At 38.5% G+C, this 23,046-nt stretch overlaps 1 protein-coding gene across 1 annotated transcript in view; it reads left to right on the forward strand.

Annotated features, from left to right (window-relative positions):
* epb41l2 (erythrocyte membrane protein band 4.1 like 2) overlaps positions 1-23,046 on the forward strand; it is a 57,239-nt gene that overhangs the window by 28,195 nt on the left and 5,998 nt on the right. Inside the window, exons 7-20 of the mRNA XM_038293242.1 lie at positions 3,493-3,568; positions 5,441-5,537; positions 5,659-5,783; positions 5,929-6,016; positions 7,389-7,541; positions 7,630-7,727; positions 8,068-8,240; positions 8,989-9,074; positions 14,947-15,006; positions 17,342-17,509; positions 17,910-18,104; positions 19,347-19,415; positions 20,074-20,754; positions 22,838-22,966. Of these exons, the coding sequence (XP_038149170.1) occupies positions 3,493-3,568; positions 5,441-5,537; positions 5,659-5,783; positions 5,929-6,016; positions 7,389-7,541; positions 7,630-7,727; positions 8,068-8,240; positions 8,989-9,074; positions 14,947-15,006; positions 17,342-17,509; positions 17,910-18,104; positions 19,347-19,415; positions 20,074-20,754; positions 22,838-22,966 (2,198 nt within the window). The remainder of the gene's footprint in view (positions 1-3,492; positions 3,569-5,440; positions 5,538-5,658; positions 5,784-5,928; positions 6,017-7,388; positions 7,542-7,629; positions 7,728-8,067; positions 8,241-8,988; positions 9,075-14,946; positions 15,007-17,341; positions 17,510-17,909; positions 18,105-19,346; positions 19,416-20,073; positions 20,755-22,837; positions 22,967-23,046) is intronic.

Consider the following 23,046-nt stretch of genomic DNA (forward strand, 5'->3'; position numbering starts at 1 on the left):
GAAAACAAGCAGTTCAACAAAAGTACAGACAATGAAAGCTAAAAGACAGCAGTGATGCGATGTTCAAGAGTTAACCAGGGTGTCATCATCTGCTTCATTATTTATAGACCTTTTCATTACTGTTGGTTAATATTTAAATGAACACTGCAGTGTGATGTTTCACCTGTTTATGCTTGGAGGTTGGCTTAGCAGCTGCCAGGCTAACAAAGCTATGTTTGATTGCATGTCAGCAAAGCATGACATTAGTTTTTGGAAGCTTACACAACTTGGTGAAAATGTCATCTTTGTGGAAACTTTTGGAAAACCGCATTATTGGGTTTAGATGTTGTCTTAATCCAGTTAAAGCCTTTTTGTTCCTAGATTATAGTTAAGAGATTGGTTTGGATCGTTATTTTCCTGAAACGTCTCAATTTCTTTTCACATATTTAATCAGTTTAATGGGGTTTGGTGTTTTTTTTTAATGAAAAAAAGATAAATGAATCTGACACTAAGGTAAAAAACTTGAAATTTGTATTTTCTGCTATTCTAGTCATACTTGGTTTCTTATGTTTGTAAAATAAGTCAAAACAAGTCTGTAACTTCACTGTAAAAGTGTGTAATTTAGGGTCGGAAGAGTTTACTTTTTAGTTAATTTGCAGATGTGTGAGGCAGCAGAGTTTGGGCGTGTGCAGAATGCATGTGGTTTATTCCAGTCTTTATGTGAGCATCGCAACGCGTGCGGTGTGCGTAAAGATTGAGATAAGTGCTATGCATCTTACTGTATATGCTCATTTGTGTACATTATTTTGGCGTGTGAATGTTTACAAAGTAATGAGGATTGCACAGAGTGTAGAGGCACAGCCTGTATATATGCGGACACTGAAAACACAGGGTTCACACCATGCTGCTCCAAACTACCGTAGTTCTGAGAGCAGCTGTCACAGCATTGGGATGCAAATATAAATGGGCAGGGATTTCTTAGCTATTCCCTGTGATTTGTTTCACATCTTAGGCTTTTAAAAGTTACTAAGATCACAAACAATGTTCTCTAAAAACACTCTGTATCCTGTAAGTGCTTGAAAACCAATAAAGCTGATATTAAGTGTGATTTAGGTTGTTGTTTTAGAGCAACTTGAACTGTCTTTAGGGACATTTCTGCTGGGCAATATATTTTAATTGGATAATGTGCATAATGTGCATTTTGATTAAGCATACAAATATGCTTTGAGCTAACCCAGGGGTCCCAGAGGACCAGCTTTCTGCTGGTTTTACATGCATGTCTGCTTGGACCCATATTAATCCTGTAGTTTGTTCTGTAAAAGGACTATTTAGAAGTTAGTTGCATCCTGAGGAGCCTATTAAAACATTTAATACAAGTTTTTCTTACTTGAAGGTGATCCTTTGCTCATTTTTTAGTCATGTTGATAGCATATACCAGCATTGTTGATTCCTAAGCACCACCTAACCTCTAGTCACCCCTCAGCTGTAGATCTCTTCAGCCCCTGGAGTTACTCCCTCTCTGATTAAAACTCCTGTTTTGCTGACCTCCAAGTGTAGCTGGATGATCATGTTTTTAATCTAACCCTGCTCTGTAAAAAAATATCTCTGACATTCCTTACTTTGCTGCTAATACTCATTATTAAACCTCTAAAACCTTTACATTATCTCTATATTCATACTGATATTAAGTTATTGGGTGATCTTTAGGTGAAATTGCTTCACTGGAGTCTATCTAGTAGTGATTAATAATGCACACCAAATCTTTCCAATTTGTATTTGTTAGATGTTCAACTTTATCCTTTTCTTCCTACTCGGCATGTTTTTTTTTTTTTTTTTACTTTTAGTAAGAAAAATTGAAGTTTGTAGTTTGAATGTGATGAAATGTATAAAAAGCTCTGCAAGGCACTGCAATTAATACGGTACCTTATAGATGATGATAACTTGAAGCACATTACTGCTCTTTATGTAGTATATATGTATAGTGCTTAAAAATGAGTCAAATATTTATTAAACATGACAGAAATATGTGTATAAATTTATAAAAAGGACATTGTTGGCTTGACTTAGCGCAGCTGTGATAAAGAAGGACTCTCATGGGCTAATTCAGAGGCAGCACAAACAGAACCATGCATGTAATGGCTGCATGGTTTGGACTAATGGATAGATGGCTGCCTGATAAGTGGACCGCAGCTGATGGCGGGAGTAGAAGCATAAGCAGAGCTCTGTAGGTAGCATCTATCCGCATGATGGCTGCGACTTATAAAGCAACTAAATTATCCGCTTTGAACTGATATTGAAACATTCCCAAACAAGTGAAATAATAAGTTGGTAAACTTGCACTTTAGCACTGCCTTAGGAAGGTGACTCATGTCACACAACATGCAGTTCTACAACAATGTGTTTGTCAGATTTAAAAGCCTGTTATTACAGACCGTCTCTGCAGACATAATTATTCCTTTATCTTGATTTTGTTTAGGCACTGCTCTGTTAGAGCATTATAGGTTATAGTAAAAATGTAAAATAAAAAAATTAAGATGAGCCTATGAATCTCATAATAATGGCAGAATTGGATGGATCCCACATTGTGTCATGTACGAAGTGGCAGAAAACAGCAGCGAGATTTAATCTCACTTTTAATTTGGCTGAATCTAACTGTAGGGCATGCAAAGTGAGCAGGCCTGGATCCGGCCCAGGTTTTTCAGTTGAGCGTGTGGTGGCTGTTTAATATTTAACAGTAGTGGTCAGAGTTGCTCCTTCATCAAACTATCTGACAGGTCTACGTGCCTCAGTGGACTCTTTCATCTAGGATTGTCCTGCAGCTTTAATGAGGAGAAGCAGACGCATCTACAGGCTGTTCCAGATGAGTTTTAGATAAAGAGCTTGAAATGAGACATTTTTGCTGTTTGTCTTTTTGAAATTTTAGAATGTTTAGATAAAGAAGTCATGATGAAAACATCTATTAGCATTAGATGCTTTCGACACGTAATATTTTTTTGTAGTCATTAAAAAAAAAAAAGTTTATTAGAGGGATGTGACAGCTGTTAAAAATCTAAAAGCCATCGCCAACCTGAACCCAGAGATTTTCAACCAGTGTGATGCATCTTTTCCTTTGCTGGTTTCACTCTGATGTCTGGGATTCTAAGAATAAAATATCCAGATGATGTGATCTGCATGACATCATGCACACATTCTTGCTGGGTGGAACCAAAAGTCATGACAGCTCCAGCCTTCGGTTGCAGCTTGAATTAAATGAATGCCCCATCTGTTGAAGACATTTACAGTCATATTCTAGGTGATGACAGCTTGTTTTTGATACTATTGAAAGGCTAAATGAGGATTGGCATTTCATAAAGCTGGGGCATGTTGCATGACACCAGATCTGCATATTTGTGTTTGAAAATGCTGCTTCACAGCTGCCGTGCTTCTTTTTCTTCCTCAATTTCTTCAAATTTTTCTCTCAAATGTTTATAAGACTGCTGGGATCTGACTGAATTTGATTATTTCCTTATCCAGGTAACAACTGGCAGTTTGTGTTCAGTGTCAAGTTTTACCCACCGGACCCATCGCAGCTCACTGAGGACATTACAAGGTATCCACACACTTACCCTCCACCTCCACTGTTAAAGAGAAATGATCTCAAAGATGGTCGATACCTTATTTTAAACAGAAGTCATAGTTAAGGCAAACTAAAAATGAGGATAAAAACCCTAGGAAATTGGTGTGATCAACCGAGGAAAAATGTGTGCCTCTCGGTGCAAAGAGGAACTGGTGAGAATAGCTGACAAGTTAAAGCAGCAACATGGGAAACCAGAAAACAGAGAATCAAAGGGAACCAAACAAAAATGCAAATATGAACACAAAGTCATCTCACTGCGACGGTTACGTGTGGGAACAACAGAAAAGATTAGGTTTGTGTTTAGTTCTGGGGTCTGCAGCCTTTGCAATCCAGAGAGACATTTTTTTAACTTCAGACCAGCATATAAAAGATGTTTAGAGCCGCCAACATGAAAGGAAATATAAAAAAAAAAAGGAAAATAAGTTGCATTCAATAAATATCAGGATATTTTTCCTTTTTAAATAACTACTGTGGGAATTCAATTTTTAGGTTTTAAAATGAATGATAAAAAACTTGCAAAAAGAGAGTACATAATATTAAATGCTGAAATTTGTGGAAAATTATGAATTAAATTTTTTTGATTCTACTTGAAAGATCAGTAGTGATGAACACCATTGTCTGGTGTCTAGGAGCGACTTGAGTTAGTACAGAGGAAAGAAGGATTTTTCTGTCTATAGAAAACTATATTTAATCATAGAAGAAATCATAGATCCTATGTTGAGGTCAGACAGCTCACCTTTGGTCTCTGACTCTCTGGTTTCATCAGCTCTCCTCTTATTTAGAAGGACTGTTGGAGCAGGTCGCCCTCAGAATGTCTAAATTGGTAAATTTACAAAAAAAAGCATTAGAAAGATCTTCTAAAGAATAGGTCATGTTTTTTTTTAATTCTAAATCTGTTTTTCCCGTTTTCAGATAGAGAGCATTAATAGCCAAAGGTAGAGAAGATATTACAGGCCGGAGGCAGTGGAGCCCCTCAGTGTTGCCAGTAACCTGACGTTCCTAAAGCTTACTGAGTCTAAGCAAGCAAAGAACGATCCTTGCTTTAAAGAATTTTATCAGATGTATATTAAATCATTCATTAATCTATTAGTTGGTTCTTTGTAGGTTTCAGATATTTGTCTAGGGATTAAAAGATTATTTCAGCTCAATCTAGTGTCATAAATCTTTGCTTCTGTATAAAATAATGTTTAATTCCATAACTGCTTTAATTTATGGCTTCTTAGGACAAAGACACATATTGGGAGGGGGAAAGCAGCATTTTCAAAGAATCCCCTTTCACCTTGACTTCCAGCCATTAAGCTGACCAGTCCCTCCTACTTGCAGACCCAGACTGATATTCCCTTTCTTTGGAGGGGGGACTTTAATCTTGCCTATCCAAAAAACATCCTGACAATATCTCCTTGTGTTTCAGCAGTGTTTATGTTCTCCACCAGAGCTATTTTTCCTAATAAAGTATCTATTACATCCAACTGCATTGGCCTGCTTTTTCATGTTAGGCTCTTTGTTGCTCAGATTCGTTGAAAACAACCACCCACAATGACTGAAAATGAGTCATACAGCAAATTCAGTGAAAGTGAACCAGATCCATTAAAGATGGATGTACGAAATGTACGTGTGATATTTGTGCATGAAAGACAATTAATACCAGATGTAAACAGCTTATGGATCTAGTTGAAGGCAGTAATAGTTTAAAAGTTTAACAGCTGCTTGATGCTAGATTAAAGTGTCTTTAGCGATTCAAGACCTTTAACAGCAAAATAGAAAGAAAGCTGCTCCACTGAGTCAAGACTAAGATCCAATCCAGCTTCCTGTTTTGAGCCTCTTTTCTCACCTTATCATTTTTAGATACCTTTTGTGTCTGCAGCTGCGGGAGGATGTTGCTTCTGGACGGCTGCCTTGCTCGTTCGTCACCCACGCCTTGCTGGGGTCATACACGTTGCAGGTAGAGAGCTAAAAAATATACGTAATGTGTAGCATTTTGTGTTTCCAACGTAATACACGTTGAAGCATGTGTAATTGTGTATTTAGCTCCAATGATGGATTCTGTTTTGAATCTTTTGCAGGCTGAATTTGGTGATCATGAACCCGATCAGCCCCGCCCTCTGGACTTCATCAGTCAGCTGAAGCTCGAGTCCAATCAGAACAAAGAGATGGAGGAGAAGATTCTTGAACTCCACAAATCCCACAGGTAAGAGAGGAAGGGATTCAGGGAGCCTGGAAGCTCAGGGAGATGTTAGTTTGATAGATGTGTTGTTTCAGCTGTTATGTGACTGGATTGTATTTATGCCCCGAAAACTACATTTCTTTTAATGTTGGCTCTTCTTCCTTTTTAGGGGAATGACACCCGCACAGGCGGACCTGCAGTTTCTAGAAAATGCCAAGAAGCTCTCCATGTATGGGGTGGACCTGCACCCCGCTAAGGTATGAATAAATGAACACCTCCTTCTCTTCCTCTCCATTGTTGTTGACATCTTGGGCCTAGTCCGGCTCCTTTGATGTGGGTCGAGCGTGCCGGTGCGCTCGCATGTTTGTATCTGTGTTTGTCAGCTGTGCAAACACTCGGGGAGGCCGTTTCCATGGGAACAGGCTAAGATAGCGGATCATCAGCCAACTGGGTGCATATTTCCTTATGTGCATGAGCTCGGGAATACACACGAGAATAAGGGATCATGATGGAGATAAATATAAAAGAGTTCAAATAATGTTAGACCAGGATGAGGAGAGACCAGTTTAATCTGGAGAGAGGCGAGTCCTCTTTAAGGACACGTTCCACTTAGGTCCAGCACCAAGAGAGTTAGTCACATAAAATTTATGATTCTGGAAATGCAGGATCTATATTGGCTTAATTATGATGTGTTTGAAAGTTGTATTACTCTAAAGACTGGAAAGGAGTCCTTAAACCTTTTATTACAACTAAAGAAGGACAAAAATTAAATGCTAATAATGGTTTTAAGGAACCTGGGGTTTGCTTTGCATCTGCAACATAGTTGAGAACTGTTGCAAATATCATTCAAATGTTATATACACTGGAAAAACTATCTAGAAATAAGTAAACATTTCTTAAAATAAGATAAGTAGATTATATGCACTCTAAATAAGACAATACAGTTGTGTTTTCTTACCTCCTCAATCCAAGAACAAATGCACTTATTTTAAGAAACAATGACTTATCTACATTTCAATTTTTTCCAGTGTAAAAACATGTCATTTACCAAAGACATGTACCAACATGTCTTTCTAAAATGTCAGGCTGCAGAATTAATGCATAAAAGCTAAATAAAAGAAGTTTTTTGTGTAAATAAAATCTGAAGATCCCTCAGCTGTCTGAAAAGCTTATAGTGCCACTGTCCACGTTTAAATTTGATTATCTGTGTTATTGATCAAACAACTAAAGTCTATTAGTCTTTGCAGAATAATGGCAAAAATCAATGTTCAGCCTTTAGCATAGCATTTTTCATTTGATGTGTAAAATCTAGTAAAACAGTCTATTGTCAACCTACAGCACTCTCCATTAGTGCAACTGATTATCCAGTTAATTCATTACCGTAATCAATTCACCCGTACTACCACCAAATGGGCTTCAATGTAAAAGCCCTGCTGGTGTGTGTGGGTGTGGATGAGTGTGTGGTAATTGGGTTTCCCCCCCAACCTTTAGCTGACTACTTTAAAAATCAATTGATGCACAGCATGATCTGGTTTGGACATACTGGTGCCGTTAACACAAGTTTAATATCAGACTGATATTTGCTTCAAGTGATTTTATTTATTTTCTATGTGTTTATCTGACTGACAGGATTCAGAGGGAGTGGATATCATGCTAGGCGTCTGCGCTAATGGACTGCTGGTGTACAAAGACCGACTGCGGATAAATCGGTTCGCTTGGCCCAAAATCCTGAAGATCTCGTACAAGAGGAACAACTTCTATATCAAGATCAGACCAGGAGAGGTAGAGATAGATGGATGGATATGCTGCACATACTTCAGTTTGTGCAGTTAACCAGTTTCTGCATGTTTTTTTGTGCTTTCTTGGATAGACGGAGCAGTTCGAAAGCACTGTGGGATTCAAACTCCAGAATCATCGATCTGCTAAAAAGCTGTGGAAAGTCTGCGTTGAAAACCACAGCTTCTTCAGGTAGAAATGACCACATACAGTGAAACACACATGCTGCACGGGGATGTGAGTTAGCTGTGTAGAGTTCTGGGAGCTTAATTTGGCTCAGCAAGCACGATTATGTTCCTTTGTCTCATTGGCTGATCATTTCTGTAAAAGATACACTCACACACAAACACAGAAAGTCAATCCAGGCGCACGCTGCTGGATTCCTGTGCAGCTCTGTTTGTATGAAATAAGACATGGAATAAGCTTCAATATCCTGTCTGACTGGGCATGTGCATATAAAGGTAACTGAGAGAGGTTATTTCAAAGAAAAACATTGAATATGATTCAGGTATGCTCCGTTTCTTGTCTTCAGGTTAAATGCTTCAGAGACTCCTACCAAGGCCCGCTTTTTGACCCTGGGATCCAAGTTCCGCTACAGTGGGCGAACTCAGGCCCAGACCCGGCTGGCCAGTTCCCTGATAGACAGACCAGCACCCAGCTTTGAGCGCACCTCCTCTAAACGCATCAGCCGCAGTCTGGATGGAGGTAACCTTTGCTGCACCTCAGTATATGAGAAACACTTGACATTAAAGGAAATATGCTCAAAAAAAGGAATTTCAAGCATGAAACGATAGGAATTTCATAAATTTATGTCTGAATATCTTTTTTGAAATGGATCTGATATGCTGCATGTCAAACCAGATACCGGAAATAGCTGGAGCATCTGTTTCCTGTTACACACTGAGAGACAGAGCGAGGGAAAGATGAAAATAAAGAATCCTCTGTTTATTGAAAAGACTTACAGTAAAAAGAAACCTGACACTGGCTATTGAGTAATAAGAGTAAAGTTATAAACCTATGCATGAACTAAACCTGACGTTGGAGCTGTAGTCGTTTCTGCATAAAACACCAGCAATCATTTTGTTTCCTCTTTAAAAAACTAAATAAAACAGAACACAGTGTTTTCCTAAGATTTTCCACATTTGGTTATTTTGCAGCAGTTTCTCTGTTTTCTGTCCGAGACATTTTCCAATTAACAAACAATGACCCCTGCTGGACACATTGTGTTATTACAGCTCACCATCCATTATTCTTATCATTACTCTGTGCAGTAAAAGCTACAGTTTTTTTTTTTTTTTAAAGATCATCACATTAGTAATCAGTTTAAATCTAAATTAACAAAACAATCGTTAATTCGACATCTTTATATCAAACTTCTGATCTTGAATTTTCTTCTCTAAATATTAAGCAGTTAGATGACCTGTTTTTTGTTGGTGTTTTTTTGTCCCTTCAGCTCCAATGATCAGCATCACTGAGGCTGGAAGTGAGACGGCTGAGAACGGACGGGACCCTCATCTAGAGCTCCACTCTGACTCCAAGGTGTGTATGAGCTAAGGTCATTATGCTTCCACAGTAAGAGATTAAACTCTAGAAAACAGCAAATAACTAATGATGTTTTTATTCCATTTCTTGGAGAAAACTCACACTTTAGTTTGTTGAGACGTGATAAAAGCATCACTTTCCTGTTTCTGTTAACTTTAAAAAATAGAGCCTCTGCTCACTTCAGAAAGCAGTGATGGCCACAGGGAGGACTTGAATAGAACCAAAATGAGGATCCAGATGTCAGGCTTTTATAACGACTTGGCTTTCTTTACTTTTATCTGAATGTTCCCTAATAAAATCCTTGAAATGTTAACAGAAGTAGAATTCAACAGTAATGTTTTCTTTCAGCGTGTCAGTTTTTATGCTTAACCTCACATTGCCTTTGACGATGCAACAACTAATAAATTCCTTCAGGCTTGGAATATATTTTAAGAGACGTAGGGAGCCATACTCAATTCTATTTGAGCCTGAAACCTTTAAATATACCATTTATTAGCCAAAACCAGTCAAACTGATAGTGGATGAAACCCAGTTCTGAGAAATCTATAATCTTCTATATAAATGTTTGGTTGAAAATCAGCCTCCTATTAAAACGTTTTAGAACATTTCACAGCATTATAGCTTAAACATAAATGATCTTTGACCGATTACAGATCATCCAGAGACCTGAGTCCACTCTTTTTACACCAGACCTGACAAAAGCACACGACTCCATTAAAACTCCCAGTGGATTTAGCAACTGTGTTTGTTTACGTTTGTGATGGTTGAACAGAATAGAGGAGGATCTAACGGTGGATGACTGGTAACTGTTAAATGTCACAATTTCCTACTATTCTCTATAAAGAACATTGTAGGTCTGGTTTCTTTTTGAAACATCTGCCCTATTGAGTTTACATGTCCTCCAGGAGTTTCGTATTTTGAAGATTAACTAATATAAATGATCCTCTGTGTCAACTCACACACATTCAAATGGAATACAGTTTTATTTTTATCTCTATTCAGCATAAAATTAAAAATATGAATAAATCATATATAACATGCATAAAAAAATTATAATGTACTCACAAATTTCACGATAAAAGAAAGAAGAGATAAATGAAGTATTAACCAAGAGTCATTTAAGGCGTCAAAAGCTGTTGCTTTGTCCTATCATATTAACTGTTGATTAAATGTTCTTTGATGAAATGTTGGATTATTCTCAGTGCAGGATTACGCAAATATAATTAAAGATCCATTTTTTTAGGCCGACCCTTTTCCACCTTCTCTCAATATATTTGGAAGCTGATGTTTCTTCTTTAGTAGAAAGTCCCTCTCCTGACATAAGTCTCCATTTTTTTATTTTAATTTTTACTTGAATAGCTATTACCCCTGGCTGTGCACATATTCTGCATCCTCCTACCTGAACAGCAATATCCCAGTGTGTCCAGAGGGGGGCACTGCTCCCTCCTAAAACCCCAGCAGTGTATTTTGCAGTGCATGTCTCCTGTCTTGCCACCTTTTCCTCACTGCCAACCCTTTTCTCCTGATCCTCACTTGACAGTTTCTCTGAACACTCGTGCCCTTTATTTTCTGCACTTCTCTCTGCCCTGCTACGATCACTTTTTGAGTTGTTGTGCTGTGTCGTTCACTGACTAATGTAATGTTTCTTTCCCTTTCTCTTTTTCCTCCAAAAACACCCCCTATAATTTGTTTTTCCCACATCCCATCTGCATGATTTTATATTTTCCTGTCACGAAATGCTTTTACTTATTTTGGTTTATTGTTTCTGTTCATTTTTCACATCTTGCTTTTTTACTTTTCCAACATTATGCATTTTACTCTCCCTCTATTTTGCTCCATTTTATCCCCATGTATGTTTTACCTCGCCTCCCCCCCCTCATCCGTTAGTCAATCTTTATGTTTCCTCTCTCCTTCTCCTCATCATCCTCACTCTCATCCATCCCCCCTTCCCTCGACTCCATCTCGGAGCTTGACCGCGCCCTTTCAGACATCTCAGAAGACGACGACCGCGCCAACGAGGCGGAAGCCACCGCACACTCGTTGTGGAGTCTTCCCTCAAACACCCTCTCGTTTCTCACCGATCAGCGGCTTGCTGATCTTGGACACCTGATTCAAACCTCTGCAAGCTCTCAGCCACTCGCTGCCCCCCAGACACTCAGTTCAGAGTTTGTGAAACACGAGGAGGGCGTTACCACAGCAACGACTGGCTTGACAGATTTGCGACAGTGGTTCTCTCTGAAGGGTGTGGTTAAATTTGCCTGCTTTATCTTGGGTTTTCTCTCTGTTTTAGGCAAGAGTGAAAGCAGGTGTATTCCCAGGAATATATTTTCAGGATTAGCAGGAAAGCTGAGCATTTATTTTAACACCTCTGGACATAAATATTCAGCTTTCAGCACATTTAGGTCTAAGTTACGTCCAGTTATTAACAGTTTAGCATCCCAGTGGACTCATTTTCTGGCATTTTTGACACAACTACCCCGAAAGGTCTTAAAACTGATTCCTACTCTTCCTTTCCACACAAAGCAGCTACATTTACCCAAACTCTCCATTACCTGCCCTCACATTGTCTCCTTTTCCTCGCTCTCCTCCTTTTCTTTCTCTTCCCATCCCTCTCTTCCTCCTCTGAGCCCCCTCCATCCATCTAACTTTACTGCTTCTCTCCATCGTTACCTCCTAAACCCCTCCCCTTTCTTCCTCCCCTTCCTCTTGGCACTCTTCCTGCTTTTTGTGATGCTGACAGCAAGCCAGTCAGTGGTTTTAGCCCTTATTTTAGCCACACCCCTCGGTCTGACCCTGTCCTACTTGGAGATCACAGTCTCCAGTCGAAGAAAGACGCCTTTGCCCGTGTTCATCAGCAACCAGCCAGACGAGCATCATTTAAGCTCTGGTGTAGACCAGGAAGCCTCAGCTCTGACACCGACACACACCCCCCCTCACACCAGGCGCCATGCAGCCGCCAGCTGGATCCAGGAGATGTGTGATCCTGCCGCATAAATCAAACATTCAGATTTCTCACTTTCACTTTTTTTTTTGTCCGTCTTGGTGAGAATGTAAACACTGATCAATGCAAATGCTTCCTTTTGTTTTTCCCTGCCACCCTGATAGTCAACCTCTTCTTAACTGCCCTGCACCTCGCTCTACTTTTTCCAAAGCAAAGAAGGAAATAATTGAAATTACTTTAAAAAGGGAGATAAAAGCTAAATTGTACTTACATAAAATATAGTCTAAGTAGATGTATTTAAAGTGTAAAATTAAAACAGAAGTGATTTCTGATGACAATGTCTCATAAATCACCAGAGCAGGTCAAAATATGTAGTATTTAAAAATATGTATACATTTCTTAGATTCTTACTCTGTATTTATTACCTTTTTAACATTCAGCTGCTCTTTGATGTATTAAATTAATAAAAATGTATAGAAAAGATAAACTTTTGGAATAGATAAATTATACACACATTTATATAAATATAGGAATGGGCTGGTAGGAGATTATCACTGTATGGTTTGATAAGATCGATTAGATGGAGCAGAAAAGCAAATGCAAATATTTATCCTGCTGGTTAAATTATTTACCATACTGATTAAGAGTCATAATTTTATAAAAGACCTTAATTTTCCTGTTGATTTTGTTATATAGACAGTATATATGTATGTATGTATATGCAATAGACCAACAGTTTAAAAACGTTTATTGTGCATGCTTTCCTCTCTGTTAGCTAGTGCAGCTAGCCTGCACTCTGCTGCTTTACAAACACCCCGTTCATCGTAAATTGCCAGCTGTAGTTTTAAAAGGGGTTACTAAGCTATAGAAAAAAGTGCAATTAGTGATATTATCTTAATTATCTTAAGAAATCTTGTTTTCAGAGGAAAAAATCCGGGTGAGAAAAGTCAACTTGGCTAAAATTGTTAAAACTCATACACTTAGCATGATAATTAGTTTAAGCAGCCTCACCTTTAAATAAAAAGAATAGTCTTATAGACCATTGCCATATATTGTAGCTGGAAAATTGTGTTAGAGATGAGCGCAAAGATTTTATAAAGAAATTGTTAAAAATATGTTTCTATAATTAGCTTCATTTTCATCGACAAAATTTGCTTGTTGGGAATATTTTGTTTTTGTTTGAGAAAAATAAGAAAAAAATGTTCCCGTTACTTTATATCTGCCATTTATTTCAATGTTTTTAAACTGAACTGTGTTAACATAACATTAGATTTTATAGCAAACACCATTTGATCACAAAATAAGCCAAATATTTTGGACTTCTACATTATCATTATTTAATATTGTGCGCCTATCTGCCATTAAAATCTCATTCAGTTGATCCATTAGTAGAGCAATCACTGTATACATATACTTTCCAAAACGGGTGATGCAAATATCTCAATATGATATTTCTTGGTCTGTAAAAAAGAAGAAAAAAAACCCTTAATTTTCTAACCTTTATTTCTCAATAGAAAATCATCTGACAGCAGCTTTACTTTTTACACTATTGACTCTTTTTAAAAATGTTTAAAAAGAATCAAGAAGTTTTTTCTTGTGGGCGAGGAAAATGTTTTATAGCTTTTTTTGGTAACAATGGCTAACGGGCAGTAGATAGCTAAATGCTGGAAAGACGTAGTGCTGCTTCATTTTATACCCCAGTTAAAGAAAACCTCTGCTATCAGGCTAAACAGTGTAGGAATGGTTTAAAGACAGTTTTAACATTTTCTATATAATGTGTTTAACGTGTGTAACCTTTTAAGCCTATCGCTACATACCTGCTAGCTTGCTATAAAAGCCATTGACAATATTTCATTTTTATTATTAAAAAAAACTCACAGAGGTTAAAGTAAAGCAAATTTCAGCTTCTTTCTAGTCGATACAAATCTTTGCACTTGGTTTTTATTTTGTTGTACAATAAATTAAAAACAAATAAAGATGTTAAATCCTCATATTTGGTTCTTCTATATAGAATAACACCTTATCAACGTCATACATACAGTTTCACACAAACACGCAGGAGTGTTCCCTAATACAAGGCAATAAGCTTTTCCCATCATCCATTTCACCGTTTTCTTCCCCCCATCTCCCCCCTACATTTTGACCTCCACCTCCCATGTCTGCCACACTGAAGGCTAAGGAGGTGAACTTGAACCAAGCTGAAGTGGAAGCCATGCCGTCCCAGGTCTGATTTAATCTAAACTCAAATCTAAGCTGGATCTTAAGATGGTTTAAAGTGAGTGGAAAGGAGTAGAAAGACAGTAATCCTAACATGTCCTCACTTTCTCCCTGAATACTCCAGCAACAGTCACCTGGATGTGCAGAGCCCGCCCCCTCTCAGGTTTATAACACTGTTATTGATGACTTGATTGTGTATTGATCTGTCAATCATCATCTCTGCTCGCCTTCGTTGGTTTAATGGTTGAAGTTGCCCGATCAGATCAGATCCTATCACTTCTGTAGAAGATAGAAACTCAATCAAAGGTCTGGGTTTGTAAAAGCTGATCAAGAATGGGCCTTTTCATCCATTATTTTCACTTTCAGATGTACTGCTGTGGCTGTCAGTTTCACAGGTTGTGTTTTGGGGTATTGCTTCATGCCTGTGGTTCGTTGCATCATTTTGGGATTGTTGAAAACATGTGTAGGGGGTTTGTTGGTTTCTCTGCATGCCTGTCGGTGGTGTGGTGTTTCTAAATAAGATGGAGGCATGGGTTCCAGGAGCAGCAGCACCCAGAGCGTCAGAAAAACCAAAATGTTTGGTTGTTCCTGCACCCATGTTTTATTTAGAAATATTACATTAAAATTGTTTGATTTATATAATTTTCTTTACACATTTGAGTAATTTTTTCCTCTATTTTCTGCATTCTGTGCTGTATGTCTGCCTTCCAGAGCCCATTGAGAGTGCATGGGGACAATATTTATGTGAGGCACAGTAATTTAATGTTGGAGGTTGGTACTGGCGTCGACTGATGGATGAAAATCAGATCTCCATGTTTCTACTCTTTCTAACGCCTTCAGAGCTACAAACCCAGGAGGCCGCTGCCCTCTCGCACTCTCAGGCTCTGTGTGCATGCCGGCGTGTGAAAGTTTTCTCTCAGTTTCAGCTACCTGCAGATTTTCAGCCAATCTCGTCTGGTTGACAAACTTTAAAGAATGTTCATTGCTAATCGTCCTGATTTGCACAGCAGCTATTTTGATCAACTGCTTCTTTAGCTACTTTAACTTAAAGTGATTGAATCATGAATCTCCATCTTAAAGTGTTGCAGCCATTCTGCTAGTAAAGAATTTGGAGGTTTCTTCAGGCTGAATGTGTGAAATGCAAACTATTTATTTGATGTGCTTTAACACAAAAGCACAGAAGACACTTGCTCATCTAGAAACGATTTCCCAGGCCGGAGCGTTCACAATGGCTGCTTTGTGAATAGGATCTGTGGTGTATTGACGCCACTATAATGCATGCTCTGTGCATGCTTGTGTGGCTGTTTTTATCTTGTTTTGTCCTTGATTGGTCAGTTTGATTATTGCCAGGCAGCTCCATCTAACCCCACTAACCCCTGCCTCTGTCCAAGGAGCTTCATTCCTGTGATTGGCTATACCGAACCCAAAACACCTGTTTGTTCAAATTGGGGCTGATAGTGATCTTCTGCCATTGTACTAATTAGGTATTTAGATAGTTTAAAGGGTTAGATGGGTAAAATCGGAAATATTTTTCCTGGTTTCAAAGAGTGGGGAAATAAGACAAACTTTAGGTTTTGCTTTTAAACTACTGACCGATTTCCTACGGATGGCAGAACATCAAACGGATCTATTAGAGATCAGGGTTTTTAACTGGATACAGCTTTATTGAACAAGCTGAGATTCAGATGTAAAATAGTTGATCAAAGGTTTATTAGGTTTGCAAAATTTTCTATCAAATGTAATTTTAAGTTGGTATTTATTTTAGATGTCTTCTCTCATGCAATGTGCTTTATTTTCATCAGCTTGAAGGAATGAAAAAAATAAATATTTAGTAACTCACCTATAAGAAAAATATTTTTTTATTTTTTCCAAGTTAATTCTGGTTTCCTAAATGTTTTAGCATTGTTCATTTAACACATTTTAAAACAGGAAAAAAAGGAGTCTGAGTCTGATGCAAAATATAGTTTTTAAAAGATAATTTTATTTACTTAAGTAAGAAGGTTTTTAAAAAATATATATAAAAAATAATACCTTTCTAAAAGTTAAACACAGTGTTGATGCTGTGATGGTCTGCTTTGAAAGCTGGAGGAAAGCACTTTTAATGATGGAGCCATGAGTTCTGTTCTCCAGAACGGCTCTCTGAATGTTTGACTCCAACATAAAGTCGTCTTTGAACAGATCAGTAATCCAAATTACACCAGTCAGTCCTTTCTAATCGCTAAAAAACAGAAACAGTAAGTGTTTTGGAGTAGCCTAGTCAAAGCTCAGCATAAAATCACTTCCTTAAATTAGCCATCCATGCTTAGCAATTCACAGAATGTGACTAAATTGACCAAATCCCTCCAGATGCTTAAAACTTGGTGCAAAGATTTGATGAGAGTTTTCCCTCACAAGCAGTTTATAGGCTTAGTTTTTTCCTCAGTAAACGCTGATTACATTTTAACATTATTTTCATCTGAACACTTTTAATGACGAAAACGAAATGTAAAAAGTATGTTTCAACAGTACTGCACATAGAAATGTAAAGTAAAATAGAGTTAAGGCAGGAAAAAAAAATCTCCAAATACAAAGGGAGGTGAAGCAGACGTGTTTACTAAGTCAAAGTAAATGGCAGAAAGAGGTAATACTATCAGCTCCATGTTGTACATTCAGCCATCCTGTTTATGACTATTTATGAAAACTTCGATGAGTTGGAAGGCTGTTTCACTGAAGTCAGGTTGTTTATTTAGAGTTTTGAGCTCATTTTTAACAACAGAAACAGCTTCAGTGAAATCTGCCCTCCATCTTGTCACTCTTTGAGTTGACAGACTAATATGTCTATAAACGATCTTTTTCCCTCGTTTCTTCTCCTTTTATCTTTTCCCTCCATCTTCCTCTTTTTTTCATCACTTTTCTGACTCATAATCTCTCCATACTTCCACTGAAACTCCATTTTCTTCTGCTCTGAACACACTCTATTGAAAACCATCCTTGTCTGCCCTAATCCCCCCTCCTTTGATTTCCTCCCATCCTCCTCTCTGCTCCCTTTCATCCCTGTCACCTTTCTTAATTGATTTACTTCCACCCACATCCCTCATTCCCCGTATCCTCTCCCGTCCCCCATCAGGACCTCGATAAGACCCAAGACGAGGTTCTGAAACACCAGGCTAGCATTAGCCAGCTCAAGCGCTCCTTTATGGAGGCACCACCTCCCTCTCCTCCTCAGCCCAACCAGTGGGAGAAACGTCTCACCTCCTCTCCTGCCACCACGATACGTGTCCAGCAGCAACAGTTGGTACGTCCATCTGGATGTTTTCATCTCGACTGCTGATGATTGCTGGGGTGTTTTTTAGCCGAAGCAAACTAAGGTGCTTCTATGTGAAGGTGGAACTTCTGTTGCATTTGATGGTTGAATGTTTTTTTTCTTTCCTTCTTGCTGTTTATTGGTTTATTTCCTGACATTTTTTCCAACGCTTCATTATCCTTTAAATTTTTGTCTTTTGATATCTGGACTAATGTTTGGTTTTATTTCTCACAGCACCTGAGTTTTACTCTCACTCCATTTTTACTCTGCTCTACTAAAACACTTTTTACTTGTAGTTGCTGAGAAACTGTTGCTTTACGATTCAGAAGGGATGTTTGTTCTTCAGTAAATGCTTTTACTGCCTGTTTTGTCTGCGTTTTCTCTGCTGTAGAGCCTTGAAGACGAAATAGCTTCAGTGCTTCTCAGCAGACGCTCTGCTGCCGAGTGCTGTTCATCCACTCGGCCTCCCTGCAGTGCTACTGAATCAACACTAGAAGGCGCTGTGACCACATGCTCAGCTGCTGCTCCCACTGCTGTCTGCACTTCGTCTTTGTCTCATCCTGTCTCTGCACTTTCTGCCACTGAGGTGCTTCTGCTAATACTAAACATTAAGGAGTCAGTTTACCTTATATAACCCTAAAAACTAGCGATGTCCCTGTTTAACCCCTCTTACACAGTCCTACCCAGTTTATAAAATTATGTATATCTATTGATTTTACACTGTTAAATAAAAAAAGGTTAATTCAATCAAAAATCAGGTCTATATTAATAAAAATGATACATAGATATCAGTATTGGGATATTTTTTCTTATTCTGTGGGATTATTTGTCTTTCAGATGATAATTTGTTATCTGACTCACTTTATATATTATATATTTATATATATGATTCAGCTTTTTCTATCCTGCTTCTTTAACTTAGCCTTTTGCTGTGATTTTTTTTTTTTTAGATGTTTTCTCTCCCACTTATACTGCAGCATACAGTACAGGCTTCTCCATGCTGCAAGTGTCATTGAAAAGGGTGGAAAGCATTAAACTGTTTGAAGAAACCTCAGAATGAATTAATGGGACTATTAGGGGTTGAGTTTTAGCTCAGTGGATCATTAATAAAATTGAGCTGATACTTGGGACATCTCTAGAACAACCGTTAATTTCTGATTCACCTTGTTTTCTTTGCTGCTGCCAGTTGGCCTGTTTCAAAGTAAACTGACATCTTTTAATATTTTAGTAAATAAAGGATGATAGACAGATGTGTTTAGAAGCCTTCTGTTGGTGTTGCATGAATTCATTTTGTTTCTGGGAACATTTAATGCTCAGCCACTTGTTGATGATCTATTTTCAGAATTAATTTGATTTAAATTGACTAACAGCTGTTCATTGCATGGGTTTGTCACTTCTGGCTTTGAATGATTGCATATCTTCTACAGTGTGCCAGATCTGCATCCTCAGTCTGTTGGAGGCAGCAGATACTGAGGCACATAATTTCACCCAGGCTAAGATGAAATTATGTGTTTTCACTTTCATATTTCCATGTATGGGGACAATACTCTTCGGTAGCATTTTTTTCTGTTTTGTCTTATTTTTGTAAGCAAATATTTCTAGTTTCATTTTGACCCTCTGCCCGCTGTGTTCTTCCTGTGTAGCGAGTTTGTGTCTGAGCAGAACAGCAGGCTGCAGGGAGAAAGGAAAAGAAGTGGAAGAGCAAATGACAAAGGCAGCCTCCCTCCCCATGCTGTGCTAACAAGCATCCCAGTGTTTCTAGCTGCTAACAATGATTTCACTGTTGGTGCTTCATTGATGTTGTTCTCCTAACTTCTCTGTCATGCAGGTCAGTGTTCCCCAAACAGAAGCCTCTCCAGCTGATAACCCCAGCTCTGATACCAAAGAACCTGCAAAGGTGGTACTAACATTGTCTGTGATCCTCCATCCCTCCATTCATGACTGTCGCCTCCTTCATGCCTTCATTTGGTCTCAGCTGCTCTGTTTCCACTGCCCTTTTTTAAGTCGACCCAGTAACGGGGTTCCTACACAGAAAGTATGGATTTGAAAAAAAAAAAAAATTATTTCCAGAATTATTTATGTTATTACTCTGTTATTTCTTCTTTTTAATCTTCCTTCCTTCCTTCCTTCCTTCCTTCCTTCCTTCCTTCCTTCCTTCCTTCCTTCCTTCCTTCCTTCCTTCCTTCCTTCCTTCCTTCCTTCCTTCCTTCCTTCCTTCCTTCCTTCCTTCCTTCCTTCCTCATATATTCTAGTAGTATTAGAATAACCATCTTTAGTATTTCATATTTTACATTAAGTTAAAAGGTTGTGAATTCTGGAAAGTTCAAATATAAAAAAGTCTGGAAAGCTTCCATGGAAAATGTGTGGAAACCCTGCAGAAACATTTAATGAATCATCTAATTTTTCCCTTATGTTTCACAGTTAACTCAGTTATGTTCTTTTTTTTTATTTTTTTCATTTTTGTTCAATGATCATATTTTGTTTTTGTGTCATTTTTTTTGCTTCTATGTGCATCGTATGGTGTGTGCCTGTGCACTCTGTGTACATGTGTGTAGACCCACGAAGTTGAAATCGAGGAAACTATTGTCATCCAAGAAGTTTCCAGAGCAGCCAAATCCGGGGCTGTGACCATTACGGTCGACTCTCCTGTCATCCCCCCTGCCGAAGATGAACCTCAGGACCAGAAAGAGAAGGTTGAAGAGGAAGCGACTGCAGTGGAGGAAGTAGCGCCCACGAAGCCAGAGGGGGCTTCTTCTGAGAGCCAGAGTGAGGAGGAAGCAGAGTACCATGCTCATGTTCCAGCATCCATCTGTCAAACTAAAATACCAGAAGAGAAGGAGGAGGAAGAGGAAGAAGAGCAGATAAAGAAGGATGAGGAGCAGCAAGTGTCTGCTGCAGTTGTTCCATCTCTTGCTGTAGAGGTCACCCAGCCCACAGAAGAAACCAATCAAGAAGAAGAGTCCATTAAAGAGGAGACCATGGTAGAGAGGAAAGATGAGAAAGAGGAGACAAATGTAGAGAAGACAGATGAGAAAGAGGAGAAAGAAAGTGGACGAGAGACTGAGGAAAGTACGGATGATCCAATGGTGACACCTGAAGAATCTCCAGATGGCCTCATCCATGCTGAGGAGACCAAGATGGCCGATCCCACAGAGGAACAGGAGCAGCCTAAAATGAACGGAGAAGCCTCGCTGGTTGAAGTGGATCCCCGGCCGCAGGTTATATGTTGCTCTGAGGTAAAGCCAGCTGCAGAGCTTCTCCGGGGTTTGAACCTTCCTGCCAGCCGTAGAAACGCCCACTTCTTTCCCTGCTGCTTCTCATTCTGCCAGCTTTCCTTTTCCTGCTTGTGTGAAAATTTAAGCCCCATGTACATTCTCACACTCATCTGTCTGTGAAAGTTAAAGCCTTATAAGGACCTTTGGTGATGTTAGGAACGTGTCTGAAAACCTCAGTTTACAGACACTCTGTTTTGTCTAATTCCTCATGAATCTATTTTACCAATTCATAATGACTCACGTCTTTTCCATATTTCATACCATCCTCCTCATAGGTAGTGCCATTCTGTGGTGCGCCACTGTTTTGTTTCCTCCTAAATTGTGTTGTGAAGTAAATGGGGCCTAAGTGGGAGATGCAAGATGCTTTTAGGTGTGCGTGTTTTGATTTTGCATGCTGGTTTTCACCTTTATGAGATGTGTTTATGTGTCCTTTAATTCTGTTTGGCAGTGATGCTGCTCCTCTTATTTGTAGAAATCGTCATTGCCAAGCACTTTGGAAATGCCACCCACTCATCTGAATGTCGCCTTGTTTACATTTCAATAGCTGCTTTGTTTTTCCAGCCATTAGAGTCCTGCTGGTTTTATTGGCTCATGTTTTATGCATGTTGGTGCCGTCTCATATTTGGAGTTGCATGTTTGATGCATCGGAAAGTTCTGTGTTGGGGATGCTGCTCTAGCTTTTAGATTGTGTTTTGCATTTCCTTGCATGATGTTCGCATGGGTTTAAGAGCTCCCGCATATCTGCATGAATTTTATTGCTTCTGTTTGTTTTGTTTATATATCTGCACCCTCTGCCATTCACACAGTATGCACAGTGCCATGTGAAAATATTCAAAGCCTGAAATTCAGTGGCATTTATTTGTGTTTTATGTCAGAGAAATAAATGAACACGTTTTATTCAGTTTTAGAAGAAACATTTAAATATGAAAAGTGCAGCATGCATTTGTATTCAGAATGAATAATCATTGGTATTGGTATATATATATATATTTGTATACTTGCTTACAAATAGAGGTGTGTGTGCGTCCCCTGGTGGTGGGCACACCCAAGGTGATTTTAAATAAAAATGACATATTGAAACTCTAAAATTAATGGAAAAAATACATAAAAATACATATGTTAAATGTGTTTTGATCTAATTTGACCTGATTTCAATTATTTAGTTTAACTGCAGTTATTTATTCTCTTTGTGCTTTGATCTCTTGGCACGTCTGTTATCAGCCAATGAACCCACAGGGACTGTTGCCAACTGAGCTACGTTGTCCTTACATTTAGCAACTTTTCAAACCATTTTAGTTACTTTTATTCATATAGAGACAAATAACCTACTTTTCTCTGTGTTGTTGGAAATTTAAATGCTGATATGTGAAAGCACAGATTACCGAGAAGTGGACAACAGCTCCACAATCTTCATGCGGCCTTTTATAACTATGTATCTCCGTCTAGCATCCTGATCAAGTTCAGCCAGCGAAGTAGATTAGATGCAGAAGATGATTCTTAGAAAGAAGCCGTCTTTGAATGAGTTTCAAAACTATGTCCACAGAGTCGAGCACATCCATCTCATTACCTTCTCATGAATTCAAACATGTCTGACTCCAGCATTTTTTTATGAAAAAAGGTTGTAACTTTGATCTTTAAAGTCTTGGTCTATATGACATGTTTGCTAACTCCCTGAACAGCTTTTTCACTAATTAGGTGATAAAGTATCAGAGTAAAGTTGGATAAATACAAAAGCATGCCACACTTTTCAGATTTTTAAGCTCTGGATCATTTTCCTCTTAGTATTTATGAACTACTTTGTGTTTGTCTATCACATAAAATCATGGCTTGAATGGGACCAATATTTTTGCATATTAAAACTTAAACTACATCACTGTTTTTAAGCACCGATGTCTTTGAAGCATTTCTTTACTTTATAGCCTTGGAAGTAATTGTGATGCCAAAGAGTTCCTTAATGTGTTTGATTCCAGAGCGGTCTCAGATTTCAGCCTGTTAACCACTTGTCCTTCTCCCTCGCTCCTTCCTGTCTCTCCTCCCTCCTCAGCCGCCTGTGGTAAAAACAGAAATGGTGACTATATCAGACACGTTTGCTGCCCAGAAAACTGAGATAGCAACTAAAGAGGTGCCCATCGTGCACACGGAAACCAAGACCATCACATACGAGGCCGCTCAGGTGCACTCTTAGCACAGGGAGTTTTTTTCTTCTTCTTCTTGTGTTTGTTAGCATTTTTATGGAAGATGTTTGTAATTTTG

This window comes from Cyprinodon tularosa, unplaced genomic scaffold (assembly GCF_016077235.1).
Source record: "Cyprinodon tularosa strain WSP-4 unplaced genomic scaffold, ASM1607723v1 ctg323, whole genome shotgun sequence".
In the NCBI taxonomy this organism is placed as follows: domain Eukaryota; kingdom Metazoa; phylum Chordata; class Actinopteri; order Cyprinodontiformes; family Cyprinodontidae; genus Cyprinodon; species Cyprinodon tularosa.